Raw genomic sequence first — 18,308 nt, 5'->3', positions numbered from 1 at the left:
AAAAAGGGAAACAGCATTCTCATTTAGCATGCTTTTAGCAGATCAGCTCTCCAGTGTTCAACACTAACCAAGATTACCCAACATTTACACTAAGAATGCGGCCCGAGTCCGTGTGGAAGCAAACAAGCCCGGCTTCGGGCGCCTTCAGCAAGCACTCTGTCTTCTGGGCTCGGCTCAAGTCTCGTCCTGCCTTGGTATGCTCTCCAGGCCACTGTGACCCAGGCCAACCCTGAGGAGAGTCAGAGAGCTGAAATAGAGCCTGAGCGGAAAGGAGGGCAGTGAGTTTAAAAGGGGAAAAACAGAGATGAAAATTGATCTATGACTAGGCAGTGATTCATTTACCGTGCACATACACTTACAGGCAATCACATGCTGTGAACCACCTTGTACCCAGGAGGTGTTTGTTGCTCATCATTACGGCCGTTCTACCTGCCTGTTTCTATTTCTGTCCGCAGGCGAGCTGAAGTCTACAATATCATGCGTGGCTCATCATTAGCCCATTAAAGGCCTACACACAGCCGAGCATGTTTCATATCAGTGCTACTCCAGGCTAATGAACAAGTATCGATTTACCCAACAATCACAGCAACTGCAAAGAGCTGAATTAATTCGGTGTAAGTGACTTGCTGTCGGCAACAAAGTCCTCCTGCTCTAAAATTCTCTCACCACACACACACACACACACACACACACACACACACACACACACTAACACACACTAACACACACACACACATAAATGTCTCTAGACTTGGTTCTGGTAAGTGTGGGACCATAGTTTGCCTCCACGTTTCCAGTGTGGAAGCCAAATATGGTTCCACACTGCACCCATGTGGCCAATAGTATGAACTGAAAACCTGCAGTATCTAACATTTCAGGCATTGTGCATTTCTGAGCTGAACAGCACCAGTTTATTTTAAGCGTGTATTCTTTATTGTAAGGATTTTTTGGGGCATTTCACCTTTATTGACTAGACAAGTGAAATGTGAAATAACCCAAAACTACCGGCTGAAACAGCGTTCGGCCCAAGTTGTATTTTTAAATGCATCTATAGGTTTCTCATGATTTACAGGTAGATTGTTAGGTCATTCTTCTCAAACAAAGCTTGACTTTTCAAACTTTTCAAAGTAAGACAGCTGAGATCACTAAAATTCAACAACTTCACGATTCCATTTTTGGGGTTTTGGCAGTTTTGTGTCAAACTAGTCATTGTTGAAGGTTCAGAGATTTGCAGTCTGCTGTAAAATGGCCTATATTTTTCATAAAAAATAGGCAATGCTAAACTTTTTAACTTGGGCTACTGCATAGTGAGGACTGTTGCTCTACTGAAAGGAGTCAGCTGATAAATAAAATGGTTGTTTATATGCACAACAAAACAATTAAATCATGTATATATTCTGAGGTCACACTGTCATTTTTGTTTTAACCCTGCAGGTATGATAAACCCACATTTCATCAAACAAACACTTTTATTTACAGCTAATTTAAAGCAATTTCCTCACAGGAAGTGAAGAAGAGCTCCTACCCACAGTCTCCCTTCTCTGTTACATGAAAGTTAAGACAAATTAGAAAATGAGGAGCATCTGTCTTCACTATTGGAAACGTAGAGTATGGCTTTTAGTGTTTAAAGCTTTAACAGTGTCTGGTGGCAGTTCTATAGATTACAACTGTAATTGGTGTCTGTGGTTTGCTTTGAGGACATTCCCAGGCCCGACTGTGCCTGTCAGTGGGTGTAACTGTTCCCCACCTCGCTGTGTCGCCTGCTCTGATGCAGCAGCAGACTCACTGCAGGCTGAGTCAACGGACCACACAGACTTTGGGGAAAACATTATGCAGCGCCGTTAGATTGGGGGAATGAAAAAAATCACAGCCGCCATGCCCACACATGGAAATTGCGTGCAGACAGACATAAAATTTCCTGAGAAAGACAAAAGAAAAGTCTGCCCAATAACTCTTGGCTTGAGACTCTGTATTTCTAAGACAGGATTTGTGACAATAGTCCCTTTTCAAAATGTGTACAAATGATCGATGATTCTAGTTGCAAAACTGCGTTGAACCCATTCCAGCCATTTGCGCTGATTTCTCAGAAACATTTTGAAACATCATAACTAATTGTAAACTGATGGAATACACACATACCTCCTTCAGTAACACAGACTCCCCAGTAGGTGGCAACATTAGCCCATGTAAATCCCCTGTCCTCCAGACAGGGTACACATTTCATAGATTACTGTGTGAATGTGTTTGAACGATGATTGACAGGATGTGTCAATTTACAGGAGGGAGGGAGACAGGGAATGAAGGAAGGAAGGGGGAGAGAGAGAGAGAGAGAGAGAGAGAGAGAGAGAGAGAGAGAGAGAGAGAGAGAGAGAGAGAGAGAGAGAGAGAGAGAGAGAGAGAGAGAGAGAGAGAGAGAGAGAGAGAGAGAGAGAGAATGAGAAATAAATCTACCCCCCTCACTTCCGGCCACATGCCCACATGCCTAGGAGGGCATGGATAGCTGAGGTTAGAGGTCTGAGGGGCAGTTGGTGTGTGGAAGGCCGGGGCAGAGCCAGGAGAGTAAACTATGCCCCGGAGCACAGACGGGTGGAGTGGACCCTGATCCTCTGGTGTGGTACGACCACCTGTTTGTCTGCCTGTCTGTCTGTCTGATCTGGGCATGAATGGTGTGATCTAGTGCTTAGGGCTGACAGCTCCAGTGTAAACTAAACCGCAGTCCAGGGACCCGCCGTGGACGAAGCTGAATATGCTGAACATTAAAGTGAACTATGTCCTCCTTTTTTTATGGTTGCACGAACATGAGTTCATCAAAAACACGGATGAACAAAGAAAGGAGGAAGCGTACTGCCACATCTGGACTGAACTCTTCATGCAGTTTGTTTAAAAGCAAAGAGCTATTTCAAGTCCAACTCACAGTACGTTACACTCAGACACACACACGCAGGCGTCCACATACTCAGACACGGCCACACAGAGCAGGGAGAGGACTTGCGAGGGTGTTGAGTGAGGGGGTCAGGGATCAGACTCTGCTGCTGCAAAAGGGCACGTGGGAGCAACACTCACACCCGTCCTCTACCTTGAAGACAGGCACATGCGCGCTGGACGGACACGGACACCACGCTAGACATTTATCACGCTGATATACAACCAGAAAATAGGCACATCCCTCTCCACAAAGACACAGTAAGATGGACAGAACACAGAACAAGGGAGCAGAGGTTAGGGAGCAGTTATTAAAATAAAGAAAGGCAAATGGTGCCATTGATCAGGCTTATCTGTCAATCTGCCACAGGTTGGAAACTGGACACATCTTCATAAGTGAGTCACTAAGCTGCATATTAAAAGTCAAGTTAGGGTTAAAAGGCTTCAACTTGACTGAAATAGTCATTGACCGGCTGTTTCTATCCCATACTATTTCAATAAAGTGCCATAAATTGCCGTTAACAATAAGTTAAGCTTCTTATGTGCATTCGACATTTTTACAAGGATTCTCTCCTGGAGGAATTTTAAATGGAGCTTGTAATAGCTTGAAGCTACAGGAAGGTCCCGTTTCTTGAATGTGTAGCTATAGCAGGTGTAGTCTGTAATTGTGGCCTTGCGATCAGCTGCTGAAAAGGTCATAAAACCTTCAACGCTTCCCCCCCCGCTGTCGTCACTTTCTGGCTCAGATCTGAAGCTGCAATCGTTTAAGTCGCAAAGACGTTATTTGATGTCGAGATTGTCTCTTCTAATAAATCACTGTCACTGGAATGAAAAGGGGAAAGTGAACAGGGGCAGGCACACGGGTTTGAACTGAACCCGCAACTGTTGAAGGAGGACTCAAGCCTCAAGTATTCAAATTTAAACAGTTTAGTTCACATATTTTTGTCAATGTTGTTTCTAAAACCCCGGGTACTTTTTTTCAAAACAAACAGGCTACTGACAATAAATATATTTATAAATAAATCAATGAATTTGCAGAGCTTCTGTGCCTTTCTTTCTCTGCCTCTCTCTCTCAAATAGAAATCAAAATGAAGTCCCATCGATGATTAGATTCCAACCTTGTATCAGTCTACTGGTGCTTATGTAGATCATGTGCCTGAGGCCTCCTCTTGAAAGTCTGTGATTCAAATCACTTTCACTCTACTCTCTGTCTTCCTAATGTGAATTCTACCGTGAATCTGAATGTCCTGCAGAACCCTATTAAAAAAACTGACAATTCAACAATTCATTGCTTGATAGTCTGTGTGAAATTCCCAGTGACTGAATCACTCTCGAATTGGTCTCAACACCATGGCCGCACTGGAACCATACGCTAATTTAATGAAAGACTTGTTTTAAATTGGCAAGACGCATGCAGAGATTCCCACCACGCTGCAGCAGATGGGTATCCAGCGATGCTCTGAAGCTACAAAAAAACAAACCCGTATTTGTTTTTTGATATCAAATTCATAAATTAAAAGCGAAATAATGTAATAAAAACATGTTTGTTAACTTTCCAATTTTGGATTTCTAATTGAATATGAAAATAATGAATGGCAACCATACACGCACCAGGTCCAGTTCACATTTGCTCATTCCATCTATCATCACTGAGTCACAGCAATAAATAATCCGACTGACTTTCAATGAAATACACAGTGTGCACTACTTTCTATTTCGATGTCTATGTGTTGCTATCTTATGTCCCTTCACAATCTATATTATATAACTTCATTCACCGTTTTGAGTAAAGTTACCAACAGTCAGAGTTTAAGACACAATAGTAAAGTTAAGCCTTTTCTGTCATACGTTGTACTTTGTCTTACACCTATACTTTGTCTATTATCTAGTCAGTTGTTAGGGAATGTGTGTGTGTGTGTGTGTACGTGCGTGTTGCCGCAGCATGAAGTGTATATGGATGTATGAAAGTGGGGTGGGGTGACGCTGGGGGTACTTTCCCTTCATTCTGTAGCTCTTCCGTGCGTAGGCCGAATTCCCAGCACCATTCAGGGGGCTCCAGTGAGCGAGCCACGACACCAAACCCACCCGGAATTCAAGGAACGTTTTTCCTGTGGTTTCAGGTTACCACACACACACACACACACACACACACACACACGCACACACACACTGAGCACAGATCACATGCACACACACACACACAACACCCTCCACAGTAATGTACTGTACTTTTGTTGTTTGTACAGAGCTGGATCTGTTAGCTTTCCCTCACTCCTCCCGTGCCTGTCATTCATTTTAAATCCAGACTCACTCACTTACCCATTGGACGTGGACTATCCCCAAATGTACCATTGCATTCAAACCAGACCCAAATTCTCACTCTGACGGTAAATACCACACGATGGAAACTTAAACTTGTACACACATTCGCACTAAAACTCTACAGGGAGCGTTGCTAGTCCACACTGTGGGCCATAAATTCAAACTCTCACCGCAACACAAAAGGAAATCTGCATCCAGACGACAACTCACACTCAATCAAGCACTAACTGTCATTTGTTAAGTCCCCTGTGTCCCCCGGGAAAAACGGATAACAGTGTCCCTAAATATAGTCCCTGCAGAGAGAGAGAGAGAGGTTCAACTCGGTAACTCAGATGTGATCGTGCTGTGCGAGTGTCCATGTGTGTTGGGGCGTGTGAGTGTGTTGTGTATACAATGTGCGCAGTCTGCGGTACCACGGAAATAGTGCGATAGTTTATAAGGTCGTAATCCCACGTCTGCGCGGCCGGGAGCCGTGAGTTTGGATCAAAGAGGAGGTCTGAAGGTGGATTTTCTCTGCCTTTGAACGGTGTTAAAGTGCACACTGCACCGAGGGAGCGTGCCAGTGTGTGTTACCGATATGTTCAGAGTCACACACACACACACACCGAGCCTTTCTCATACCTTCACTTGGGAACTAATCTTATTTGTCTTTGTTTTAACTGCACTTTAAGGTGAAATGTCACCACTTCAAAAGCGTGGGCTGGGGCTGGGGGGGGGGGGCTTATCTTTGGTTCCGCCGCTCAAATTCCCACAGAAATTCAAATAGAAAAGGCGCATGCGGATTGCTTGTACAGAAATCGGATGTAAATTGTGTATCTTTGATCTTGCGTGGGGATGTTATACGAGAAGAATTCCGATACATTAAGAAACAAACTTTGTTGACACGGCCAGAGACAGCTCTGATATTGCGACACCGTGATAAGCATCACCGAGCGTGTGCTGAGAAACAGCGAGCGCTTCATTGCAAAGCTGCGATGTCTTCCAAGAGCCATTTTAGGACAAGAGATAAAATTGCCTCTAAAATTCCAAGGCTCGTCCTTGAGGACTGTCGCTGTTGACTGTTTTGTTTTACGGGTAATATTTTGGCCCTGTGATGTTTTTATCTGTGCAATAGCATATAATTAAGTGCGCTGACATCAATGAGGAAACTTTTTTTTTTTTTGGGGGGGGGGGTGTTTGTCAGTTGTTCGCTGGAGTGGTGTTTTAGAATACGTGTCGGAATGTGATACAAAATGCCCAGGAGGCTAACACAAGCCCCTCTCTCTCTCACACACACACACACACTCACACACTCACACACACACACACACACAAACACACACACACACACACACACACACACACACACACACACAAACACACACACACACACACACACACACACAAACACACACACACACAAACACGCAAACACACGGGATCTGTATTGACTGGCACCCGTCCTCACCACGAGACGCGCTAGCGATGAGGACTTCAAACGAGCTTGCAGAGTCAATTAAGCCACAGAGACAGAGTTCTCCTGAAGCCACTGCTTCCTGCTGCCATCGACCTACATCCCTCACTTCTTTCCCCTTTATCCATCCATCAGTCCATCTCTCCATCTATTCATTGTTTCCCCATCCGCCCCCCTCCTTTCCTCCTCCACCAGCACGTCCATCCCTCCGCTTCTCATCCGCCTCTCCTGCTAGGAATTTGATGCCTTGCCAATGGACCGGCACTGAGGTTGATGAGTGCACTACGACAGCATCACCCAGTAGGAACTGCTCCAGTAAAACATGCCAGTCTATTGTGGCACTTTAATTATATTAGCTCTCCCCGATCCAGCGGCTGGACACACTACAGAAGCGAGAGGCTGTAAAACTGTGTCTCCTCCATAAAAGTGACGGCAGCAGGGCTGAGAGGAGTAAGACGGAAATTTAACAAACACACAATGTGCACGAGGCACACCATAAAACCAAACTTGAGAAGGCTGAAACACATAAACACTCAAGTGAAGTCCCAAATGGGCAAATAATTGTAAGTGAGGCCCAAGAAGAAAATCACATTTGCTTACAAGCAACCGCAAGAACGATCCTCTAACAATGTGTCTCCTCGTTGTCTTGTGCTACGCATTTAGAAACGCCGTAAACTCTAGACTGTCACAATCCAGACATTTCAGCAGAGAGAATAAATAACTCACAATTACTGTTATACGATCGCTGTTGTTTTCTCTTTGTGCCACACGCACGCACACACACACACACGCACACACACACATAACACAAAGATGCAGGCCCAAAGAGAGAAAAGTCTAAGCAGTGCAGCAAAGCAGAGCGGGTCATGCTGAGGTCCTAGGCAGCAGCCGGGTTATGGGAAAGGGATGGGCCTCCGAATCACAGCTACGGACAAATAGAAGAGAGGGATTGTGGGAGGTCCAGGCGGAAGGCCTGAGAAGTTCGTCGCAGACATCAGATGTTAATAGCAGAGGTAAGAGGGCAAGTTTATGAGAGAAAGACAAGAAAGGGTATCCAATCATTATTAACATGACCTCTAAGATGCCATCTGCTTCTCCAACATCCATACGTCTACATTTTTCAAAAAGCATACAGACACTTTTTGGACCCAAGTTAGTTCTGCTGGTGTTGTGCTGTTACAACAAAACCCCTCCGGCACAGATGCACAGCACACACGCAGGCCCGCAGTGTGGAATGTCCTTCCTCTGCGTTTAGTAATTAATTTATTGTCCATTCCGCTTCAGTATCCAACTCCCTTGTGTTTGTCCAGCTCCTCCGACCCATGGGACCAGCACACAGGAAAGGTAGGGGAGAGAGAGAAAGAGAGAGAGAGAGAGAGAGAGAGAGAGGGAAAGAAGCTATGACTTGATGGGACTGGAAGAAGGAGACAGAGTGAGCGAGAGTGCAAAGAGGTGAGCGCTTTGCCCGATGTAGCGCTGCGCTCTCCCTGCTTCTCCCCGCAGTAACAGAATGGAATCCAGATGTCAAAATGATAAACAAAAGGCTTGTCATAACCTTATAAAAATGCGAGGCATTCAGAGGCACTCACAGTGCTGTATTGTCTGTGGTACGTCGCACGGAGCCATTCCAGTACTGGCAAATCATTCTAAACCAAATAGACAATCTTATGATTTAGTAAGTAAGTAAGTAAGTTTTATTTATAGAGCACATTTAAATACAGCATAAACTGACCAAAGTGCTGTACAATGACAATAAAAGGCAAATAATGCAATATAACAATACGGTGCTATACAATGACAATAAAAGGCAAATAATACAATATAACAATACAAATTGACCATAAGTCCTAATATCCAATAAAAAGTGCAATAACATTCATCATTTATCCACAATTATTAATAAAAAACACACACACACCCACACACACACACACACATACTACACACCCAAATCTGCACACACCCTCTTACATTAAAGTGTCATCCTGAGCAATCTGACCTTTAATCTGACCCTCGAGCACCGTGGGTAAATCACTTTGACCTTTACAAGTGTACCATTGAGGGGCTTGACCTTGAGTCTACATACAGAGACAGAAGGAAGTGAGCTTTCCACTGAGCTTTATAAATCTGTGACTGTTTCAGGTCCAGAATATTGTCTCCACCTGTATCGAGTGTTAATTATGCTAATACAATGTGAAGGGAGTCAGCAGGCCAGAAGATTCTGATAACGTGCCAGAATCCATCAAAATTATGTTAGAACATTTATTGAATGTGAATGGAGCTCAGGCAAAGTTCAGACAAAATCACTTCATCAATTATCCAAATTTCTTTAATTTTCTTCTATGATGTCATCAGCTTTGATTTTAAATCAAATCTCCCTCCGTATTAATCCATACCAATAACTTTTACTGGTGAGGCAGATGGCTGCATAATCCGTGACTGACAAACCCTGAGTCTAAATCATTGACCGTAAATAAGGATGGAGTGCAGTTGGCCACCAGGGGGCAATCAAGATGGGTTGGCTTCACTTATTGGGAGCTGTCATGTCATCCATTTGTATATATAAACGGACACATGACCATTTGTATTTATTTGTAGTAAATGGTAATGATCTCAGCAAAGACGGGTAAATGAGCAATCATTTTCCATCCCAAGCAGGATGCAGGTAACTTACTGGTAAATTAATGATTACCTAAAGGTGGAGGCTGCCACAAAATCACCACCCGCTCCACTTGGTGCTCGCTGTAGGATCCTGACACTGGAGTCGAGCTCTTTCCACCTCTATTGAAAATCTCTCTATAGATCAGTTTGTGTGTGGCAAGTGATGGTAAGAGGGGATCGTAACAGACTGATCAAAACTGGTCACTTAGAAATATTAATATATGAAATCTGCCATTAATTGAATATCATTTTTTCTTTGACATTTGCCCTCCATTCCCAAAGATCTAGTGTCTAGTAATCACTGGATGAAATTGACCAATAGGCTGTTTTAAAAAACATATATTCAGGCCCTTGTGTTTTCAGTCAAGAAGCTGATCAAGGTCTTTATGATATGTCAAATTATCTCTATAGCCGGCAGCATTATTTCATGACTTGCTCACACTAGCTCTCATCGTGAGACAAAAGCTTCTCAAAATGCAAGAAACAACAGGAACAGTAATTGAGGTAATTAAAGTGAGGAGAGGTGGCAATGAATTACTTCTCATTGTAATAAGACTCCACTGCAAGAGATACACGGTAACTGGCAGATCTAAATAAAGATTGTGGTCATAGTTTTGGTTGATCTTATCTTTCCGGAAAAGATGGTGCAACGTATTCACACGTGTGGCGCTGTAAATGTTCAGAGATGTTTGAACACATGCCAACGTGCACTTTTAGTTGTAAGTACAACTGCCTGCCCCCCCGCTCGCCCTTCTGTCATCAGATGCTGGATAAAGAGAAGAAGGGAATTCAAATCCCCAATGCTTTTGATGTGCTTTGAAGTGTTACAACATACAAGTGTGTGTGTGTGTGTGTGTGTGTGTGTGTGTGTGTGTGTGTGTGTGTGTGTGTGTGTGTGTGTGTGTGTGTGTGTGTGTGAGTGTGTTCTAACATGTGTCTCCTTGTCTGAGCACAGTATGATTGTGTCTGAATGAATCACCCGTCCAGCTGTTAAATAGCATAGATCCCGTGCCGAGATTGAGATATATATATGTTTGTGTGTGTGTGTGTGTGTGTGTGTGTGTGTGTGTGTGTGTGTGTGTGTGTGTGTGTGTGTGTGTGTGTCTGTGTGTCTTTGTGTCTGTGTGTCTGTGTGTGTATGTGTCTACGTCCATGTTTGTATGGCGGGAAACCACAGAGTCAACCCACACAGCAAGACAATAGCCCAATAGCAGTTTAGCCCGTCCATCTGCGATCATACTACTCTTCTCTTCCTTGCTGCACACCTCTTTAATATTTTCTCACATTTATAATCTTCGCCCGTCACTATCTGCCCTCGTCTCATCTCCTCTGCAGTTCTCAAACAACTTTCCCATGCATGGTGCGGGCAGTGGCAGAAGCAGTGGCAGCAATGTCCAAGTCTTTCCCATGCAGCCTCATAGGAGGGTCTTTGTTCCCCCTCCAGGCTTTGGGGGTCCCCACGGCAGGGCTGTGCCCCACTCCACTGACTCCACAATGGGTCTTTATGCCGCCAAGCCCTCCCCGTCACTCCACCGTGCTTCCCTCATCGGGGGCACAGGGAGGCACAGGGGGCACTTCGGCACTGAAACGCCAGCCCCTTTCATGCCCTGTCCTGTCCCCCTCTTTCTCGCTCTCTCTCTACCGCATGCCAACAGAGTCAAATACAGTGGAGGAGGTTTGCTGAATAGCCACAGGCCAATCTGAACAGTTTATGAGTGGTGCCAAATGTCTCAGTAGGGTACTGTTTTCTTATTCAACCCAAGAACACTTGACACCACACGCAGAGACCCGGCTCTCACCGGGGAGTGTGCGATAACACACCGTTACAACCCATTAGCACTGTTGTTGAAAAGCCACTGCCTTTGGTAGTAAAAGTGACACTCACTTACACACGTGCAGAGTAAAGGAATAAAGAAGTGGCTTTAAATATTAACAAAGAGCCGTATCTTGACAAGCTTATTTAGGGATGGGGGAGCTCTGGTGCCACTAACAAAGCAGAGTTCTTACAGCAGCAGCCTGGAGCCAAATGCAGCCCAGGCGACTTGCTGCATGTCATCCCCTCTTTCTCCTACCTCTCCCATTCACTCTCTTCTCTTTCTATTGAAGCTAAGCTAGAGATAGGGCTACATCGCCCCTGTGTTTACACTGTCATGTGTTCCTGATCATGGACCTAGCACACTGGCTGCCTTTATCACTTTGTGTGCTAACACGCTGTCACAGGCTCCAATGAATGTGTGGTCTGCTCAGTGGGTCTCAGCCATTAGCAGATCCCCTGGAGTTACTGGGAAGGGTTGGAGAGTTTGAGGCCAGGAGAAGAGGATTGAAAGGGAGGGAGAAGAGAGCAGCTTCTGAACCAGAATCATCTGATTTGGTATTCATGCAGAGACATGTCAACACTGTACAAAGCATGACTATTACAGAAGACTTATAATTAAATAAAATGTTCTATTCTAGAACATAGGACACGATGGTGAATATTCCTTGTATGTTTCAAGGTCTACTGCAAGATGCCTACCACCAGTTGATATTAGCGAATGTTAGCAACCACCAGCAAATGTAAGGGACATATATTGGTAACAATATGTAATATTTACCAACAAAAACAATGGTATTATATTCTGAAAGCTGCCTCAGTATCATGATCATTTTTGACACAATGATTTTGCCTCTACCACTGAGGGTAATAACAAATATTTGTTTCATGACAGTTGTTCATGTGCCCGATGTCTTCCCATGTCCTAATGTAAAGTTGAATGTATTGCTTAACCCAGCAAACAGACAGTGAGCAAAGAATCTTCCAAACTTTCTGGGCGTATCATGGAAAAGGAATCCCCAGCCCACTGTTTTCCTGTCTCCAGGCCAACGCTGGCAGTGCCAATTGAGCTGAGGTTGCCGTGTTAAAGTTCTTCAGTTCAGAGCCAGCACAGAAGAAGGAGAGCGTTAACCCCGTCAAAAACCATGGACTGAGTTTAAGAAACACATTCAGGGAAGTCAGATACAGACTTCCACGTAACCACACACAAACACACACACACACACCATCAGAGAGTGCTTGAGTCTCCGGGAGATGCACCCAAAACCATAAACAGGAAAATGGCTCCAAGTCCAGGCCTAAAAATCAGCACACAATAAAAACCCTCATAAATAAAAGAAAGAGAAAAAGAAGCATAACAGCTCATTAACTGACACCAACAAGAAGAGAGGAGAACATAGCAACTATTTGTTCTGTCTGGATTTAATCACGTCCTTATTTTCTCATTGATTAACAACAGTCAGGCAAACTGACTCACCCACCCGAGCATTGTCCTCCACAAGCACACAAACAAACACAAAGCGGATCTGTTGCTTATTTTTCTAAATCTGAATGAACTAAAAACTCATATTTCCCTATTTGATGTAGCACTGTTGAATCTCTGAATCTATCGTTTTGGGGGAAATGAAAGATCTCCAGCTGTAGCACAGGACTGGATTAACAAAATGTCGGCCACAGCAGTAAAAACTCAAAATGCCGAACACATCTCATGTTTGCTGGAGGACTGAACACATTTCTCTTACCTCTCTACCACATCATCTCCGCTCCAGCACGTGGAGTCGTCCACTACGTTCTCCCCCTCGCACAGCATCTCCGGCAACGCTGCAAAGAAAGACTTGTAGCGCTGCAGGTACATCAAGAATTCCCTGAGGAAAGAAAAACCCCCAGACACATGGGCACAGTGTGATTTTAAAACATGTTGTACCAAATATCTTTTAAATCAGCACCGTCCATGTTAGAAAACAACTGAGGAATGCATTGTGTGACTGTGGCACAAGTGGCCCTGTGTTTTCCCACTAAACAATACCAGCATGTATTGATGCGCTAGATAAGGATTTTGACCAGCTCAGTATGTCAGCATTTTTTTCCACTGTGTCGTGCAGTGCCTGCTCCACCAGATCCGCGAGCACGTGTTATTGATATAGGCCGCTCTCGTCTGGAGCCGAAACAATGGCATGATATTCTGATCCGACACATATTGTTGCCACACATGAGGCAGAGCAGAAACAGCAGGGGTGATGATGCTGAGTCAGCCAGTGTCGGGAATCGCAGTTCGAGAGCAACAGATGATATCTATAAAGGCTGGGGCTTTATAAGACGTAGAAAAATGCACCAGTCACCAGAAACACAAAGATAATTGAGTGTTAAAGTAAATGAAAGTGTCACCCGTGTCTACACCAGTCACAATCAATGCTTGATAAATGATGTGAGAGACTGAGAGGAATGAGTCCCTTGGGTGCATGCTTACCTAGAGAGCGTTCTCAGACTATGTTTATTGTTCTTGGAGGGTTTCAGGGGGAACGAGCTGGGGATGATGGGAGTTGGAGTCCAGGGGAGATTGTGGCAAGCAGGGAGGATGCACGGATGTGAAAGGGGGGTTGGGAGGAGGGGTGAGAGTGGGAGAAAGAAAAAGAAAAAGAAAAACAAAAGGATGACATGACAGGACACGTTGGGAGAAAAGAGACCAGTCAGTTGACCCTGGAAGAGAGTGATTAATCATGCACATGCAGAAAATGGCCACACCACAAAAAAACCCAAAACACATCAATAACCATTTGTCACCACACCACATCAGCAGAACAGGTATACTGGTATGTCTACGTTCAAGTCAGTAAACAAACACACAAGCAAAGAATTAACTGTTCACAGGAAAGCCAATGAAACCTTCACCTCTTTCCTCCCTCAAAACCAAACATAAATGTTGCTCAGCTACGTGATACTTGATATTTCTCAGCAGTACAGTATTTTCCTTGCGCTGCAGTGGGCGCTGCCATGTCTCTGAAGTGGTCAGCGCTCACATGTGCTCTGGTCAGGGCTGGCGGCAGGCGGGGAGCTGGATTGTGTTGCCATGAATGGCAGTGGCAGTGCCAGGCCAGACCTGTCAGCTCGGCTGGCATCAGTGCAGTGATTCATGGTTTGGGACAAGATCAGGCAGGCAACACTGCAAGTGTGAGTCTGAGTGTGTATTTTTTTTGTGTGTGGTGCTATTTAAGCTGAGGGCAGGCTGGTGTGCAAAGTTTGTGGTACGGCCGTCTGGGTAAACAGGAAATCGTCAGTTCGTCAAGATTAATTTTGCCCCCACCCCCACCCCCCTCGCCTGTAGCCTGGCACATCACTACCAGCTGCTGTGGATATGGGGTGGCTGCCTCAGAGGCCAGGTGGAGGGCATGGACTTTTGTGCCAGGCACTACATTACCATGTGTGTGTGGGCGTGTGTTGTCTACAACTAACCATATGAAGAAACTGAATAGGGATGGCAGCTGTGGACAGAGATGGGCCAACCCCCTTTGGCTATTTCTCACACACCTGGCCAGTTTAGTTTTATTGAAATTCATTTACCATTTAGCAGAAAGAGGTGTTTTTAAAATTCCAGCTGTCAGTAATAAACTTTTGAATCCAAACGGGTTAATCAAAGTTGATTTGTCTTACCTCATCAAGTGGGAGAGCTGCCTCTGCCACTGCTCTGGTAGAGGTTGGGAGGGAGCGGCAGATGGAAGAGGAGACGATGAGGTCACGGTTGAGGTCGTGACCTCGGGGCTAGTAGGCTGCATGCCTGCAGGTTCCACAGTAGTCAGGCCACACACCTTGTCCACCTGTGGGGGTCACAGAAAACACACACACACACACACACACACACACACACACACACACACACACACACACACACACACACACACACACACCCGTTAAGCTAGGAAAACACATAACAGAGAGGCCGGGGCTGCAGGGTGGCTTCAATTAAAAACCACCGAGTGACACCTGCACAGTTGAAAGCATCTGAACGCATACATTATTCAAAGTGAATCTTTTTTTTCCACAGCGATACTTACAATTTCAAATAAAAAAAATGAATGATGGCAGGATGACGACGGGAGAAAGGAGAATTATGTAAAAGTTCAAAGTAACGGGACGGAGTAACATGGGAAAACAGTGGGCGTGAAGTGAGGTAAGTGATGAAAGAGAACGGTGTGATGAGTGAGTTACTGCCAGGAGGGCTGACAGTAAATGTAACACATTCCACTACCTCATGGAGATGAATGCATGTGCACACATATTGGCAACGGTGGCGCGGATCTCCAGTGGGCTATTAAAGCCCGTATCAGAGAGGAGGAGACAGCAGGGTCATGACAATTAAGGGGCGTGTGCTGCAAACCGGGCGGTGAAATCGATGATATCTCATTGGCTTAAAAGCATGTGGGCAGCGTTAGTAGATGGTCGTCAATTATCTGGGAGAGACGGAGTGTGATGGCTCTTGCACGCTGGAGTGAATGCTTCCTAATACTGATCAATGTACCTTCACTGCTTTGCTTCGAGGGATGTGTCAATACTGTCTAAAGGCCTCCAACACTAAAGTTTTCACCTGAGTCAGTCTGTGGGTCTGTTTGTTTATTAGCAGGATTACAACAAAAACTCCTAAATCGAGGCACATGTTACAGAGAGTTTTCACAATGAGCCCACCCAGAGTTCAGTGACTTATTGTGGAATTGGTTGGCCTTGATAAAGTGCAGTCAATGACAATCTATTAATCAGCTGCAATTTTTTTCCTTGCAGTTCTGCTTGTTGTTGTGCAATTTTCCAATAGAGTTATAAACAGTGCAGAACGGGGCTAGTGTTAATGACGCCTTGTGAGGGCCTGGAAACAATGGAAAGCACAGACATAGACATCAGCTAAATCCAGTGACGTACTGGTAAGCATGTGTGTGTTTTAAAGGGCTGGTTCAAAGCCGGGTGTCCACATGCTGGGAGGAGATTGGAGAAGAAACTCTGGAAGCACCTGAAGTGTTAAACAGTCAAAAATGTGTCTGCTCCTCCTGGGTCAGGCGGATCAGTCTTCTCATGTGCCTCATAAATTGAGTTTGAATAGAAGTTCTCACATCCTGAGCAGGGGAGGATCATCTGGGGCTTAAGAACCAAAAGAGATGCTTTCCAGCAGTATAACTAAACTACCTGAACATTTTTCCTCCTCCCTGCACTGTTTGCACTCCATTCTTCACTCTGGCCCTTCTCTCCCACTTTTTCTTTACGACAGTCTGGTCTTAAATTATCTCGAGGCAGACGCTGGGCACGGGGAGAGGTTGTTTTATTGCATTAACCTTAAATCCCTCTGGTTCCATAAAACACGCTCACATGTGGTCGAGCAGCTCGCAGCCACATATGCACGTGCAAACATGCCACACACATGCACGCTTTACATTGTCGCAGTGAGACAGTTAATCGCAACTTTTTTTCTCCATGCAACTTATCAACACAATGAGCCAAATGCTCTATGCAGGTGCTGCTGTGTTTCTGCAGACAGTTACCGTTGAATTTATTTGCATACCGTCTGCGCACAATGTGTTCATACATTAACTAGAACATGTGTAAATTTAAACCTGTAAAATTGATTGTTTTAAGTCTTGTCTTAAGGATAAGTAATAGAGAAGAACCCAGCATTATCAACACAGACAATTACATGTATGTTATTAACCAGTAAAACATTGATAATTTAAAGAAATAGTAAAAGCTATAAATGTCAAAATTGATTCATTTTACCTTGCAAACCCACTTAAAACTGTTTATAACCCAAAACTATAAATACTTTAAGATCTTAACCACACTGGCAGATGTGTTGAAAATAACCTTCTTCCTTATTTAGCTAAATATCTTCCTGAGATTAAAAATACAGATTTCAGACAACATACAGTCTCATGACATCATGTCCAGACAGTGTCTGGGAGGTCTACTATACTGTGCGTGTGGAAGAGTGTGTGTTTGTATGAAAGTGGTAAAGCTGGCAGACTCCATTGGGCAGGTGTGCAAAGGGCTGAGTGAAGTCAAGATGGCTATGTAACAATAGTTCAGTTGAAGAAATTGTATGTTTATGATAAGTCTTGAAAGTTTGAGCCTCTTTTTTTAATTATTATTTCACTGCATCCATAGATTTTTGGTTCTCTGTATCCTTCATTGTAAAGGTGTTGGCATTTCTGTTGGTAAAGTCCATCCTGAATCCATGTAAATTAAAGGGGGGCGATAAAAAGCTAACACAGACCACACAACAACAGATCCATGAAGAAAATATATCAAAAATCCTTTGGGGAATTCTTATGAAGTGATGCCACTAGTTTAGGAGAGCAGGACTTAACTGCACTTTATTTTTTACTCAAATTGGCTTTTAAATGCATTTCATCCAGTTCATGAAAAACCATCCAAGAAAGGTCAGAGCTGCAGGTTATCATTTCTCGGCAGTGGTGATTAATGGAGGGTTAAAACAGGAACTAATCCTGTCACTGAGAACTTGAGTTTTAAACCCAGAGTTATTTCTCCCCTGACTTTGTATGACACTTTGCTATTCTCTGAGATAAAAGAATGTAAACATCTGGGTAAAATATGAACACAAAGAGAAGGTCACTCGCAGTTCTGTTTGCAGTATTTTTCCAACAAATACCAGAGAGAAGACGTTCCAAAAAAATTTGCTACTTTTGAAGAGGCGATGGGAGAAACCCGCATTTCAAAACAATCCTGCTGACACAAATTATTCTTACGCCTAACAAAACATACAACGGAGTAAACAGAACACAAAGTCATCGTCGGAAAAATAAACATTATCTTGGATGTGGATCCTCTCGTGAAATGGAGACGTGCACTTATAGGTTGGATCTTGTGACCACATAATCCTGAGGGCCAATCAGATGACAGATTGAATAACGGCACAGGCCATGACACGGCCATAAATCAATTCTCTCCTGACCTGATGATGGCGTGAGAATGAAAATCCCATTTGGGCACAGCTTGAGTACTTGGTCTTGAGTGTGTATGTGTGTGGCCACCTGTTTGCCCTTGTTATACCTTCACAATTTCAGCTATTTTGTGGGGCATTCCTTATATGATTGCCCGAGGACAGACGCTGGTGGGAGGGGGTGGATTGGTGGGATGCATGTT

At 44.3% G+C, this 18,308-nt stretch overlaps 1 protein-coding gene across 1 annotated transcript in view; it reads right to left on the bottom strand.

The window, feature by feature from the left end:
* LOC133018373 (glypican-5-like) overlaps nucleotides 1-18,308 on the bottom strand; it is a 90,456-nt gene that overhangs the window by 40,203 nt on the left and 31,945 nt on the right. The window contains exons 4-6 of the mRNA XM_061084729.1: nucleotides 14,820-14,983; nucleotides 13,639-13,695; nucleotides 12,914-13,036 (exon numbers count right to left, since the gene is read on the bottom strand). Coding sequence (XP_060940712.1) covers nucleotides 12,914-13,036; nucleotides 13,639-13,695; nucleotides 14,820-14,983 — 344 coding nt within the window. The remainder of the gene's footprint in view (nucleotides 1-12,913; nucleotides 13,037-13,638; nucleotides 13,696-14,819; nucleotides 14,984-18,308) is intronic.

This window comes from Limanda limanda, chromosome 13 (genome assembly GCF_963576545.1).
Source record: "Limanda limanda chromosome 13, fLimLim1.1, whole genome shotgun sequence".
NCBI lineage: Eukaryota > Metazoa > Chordata > Actinopteri > Pleuronectiformes > Pleuronectidae > Limanda > Limanda limanda.
This window is presented reverse-complemented; position numbering and strand designations above follow the sequence as displayed.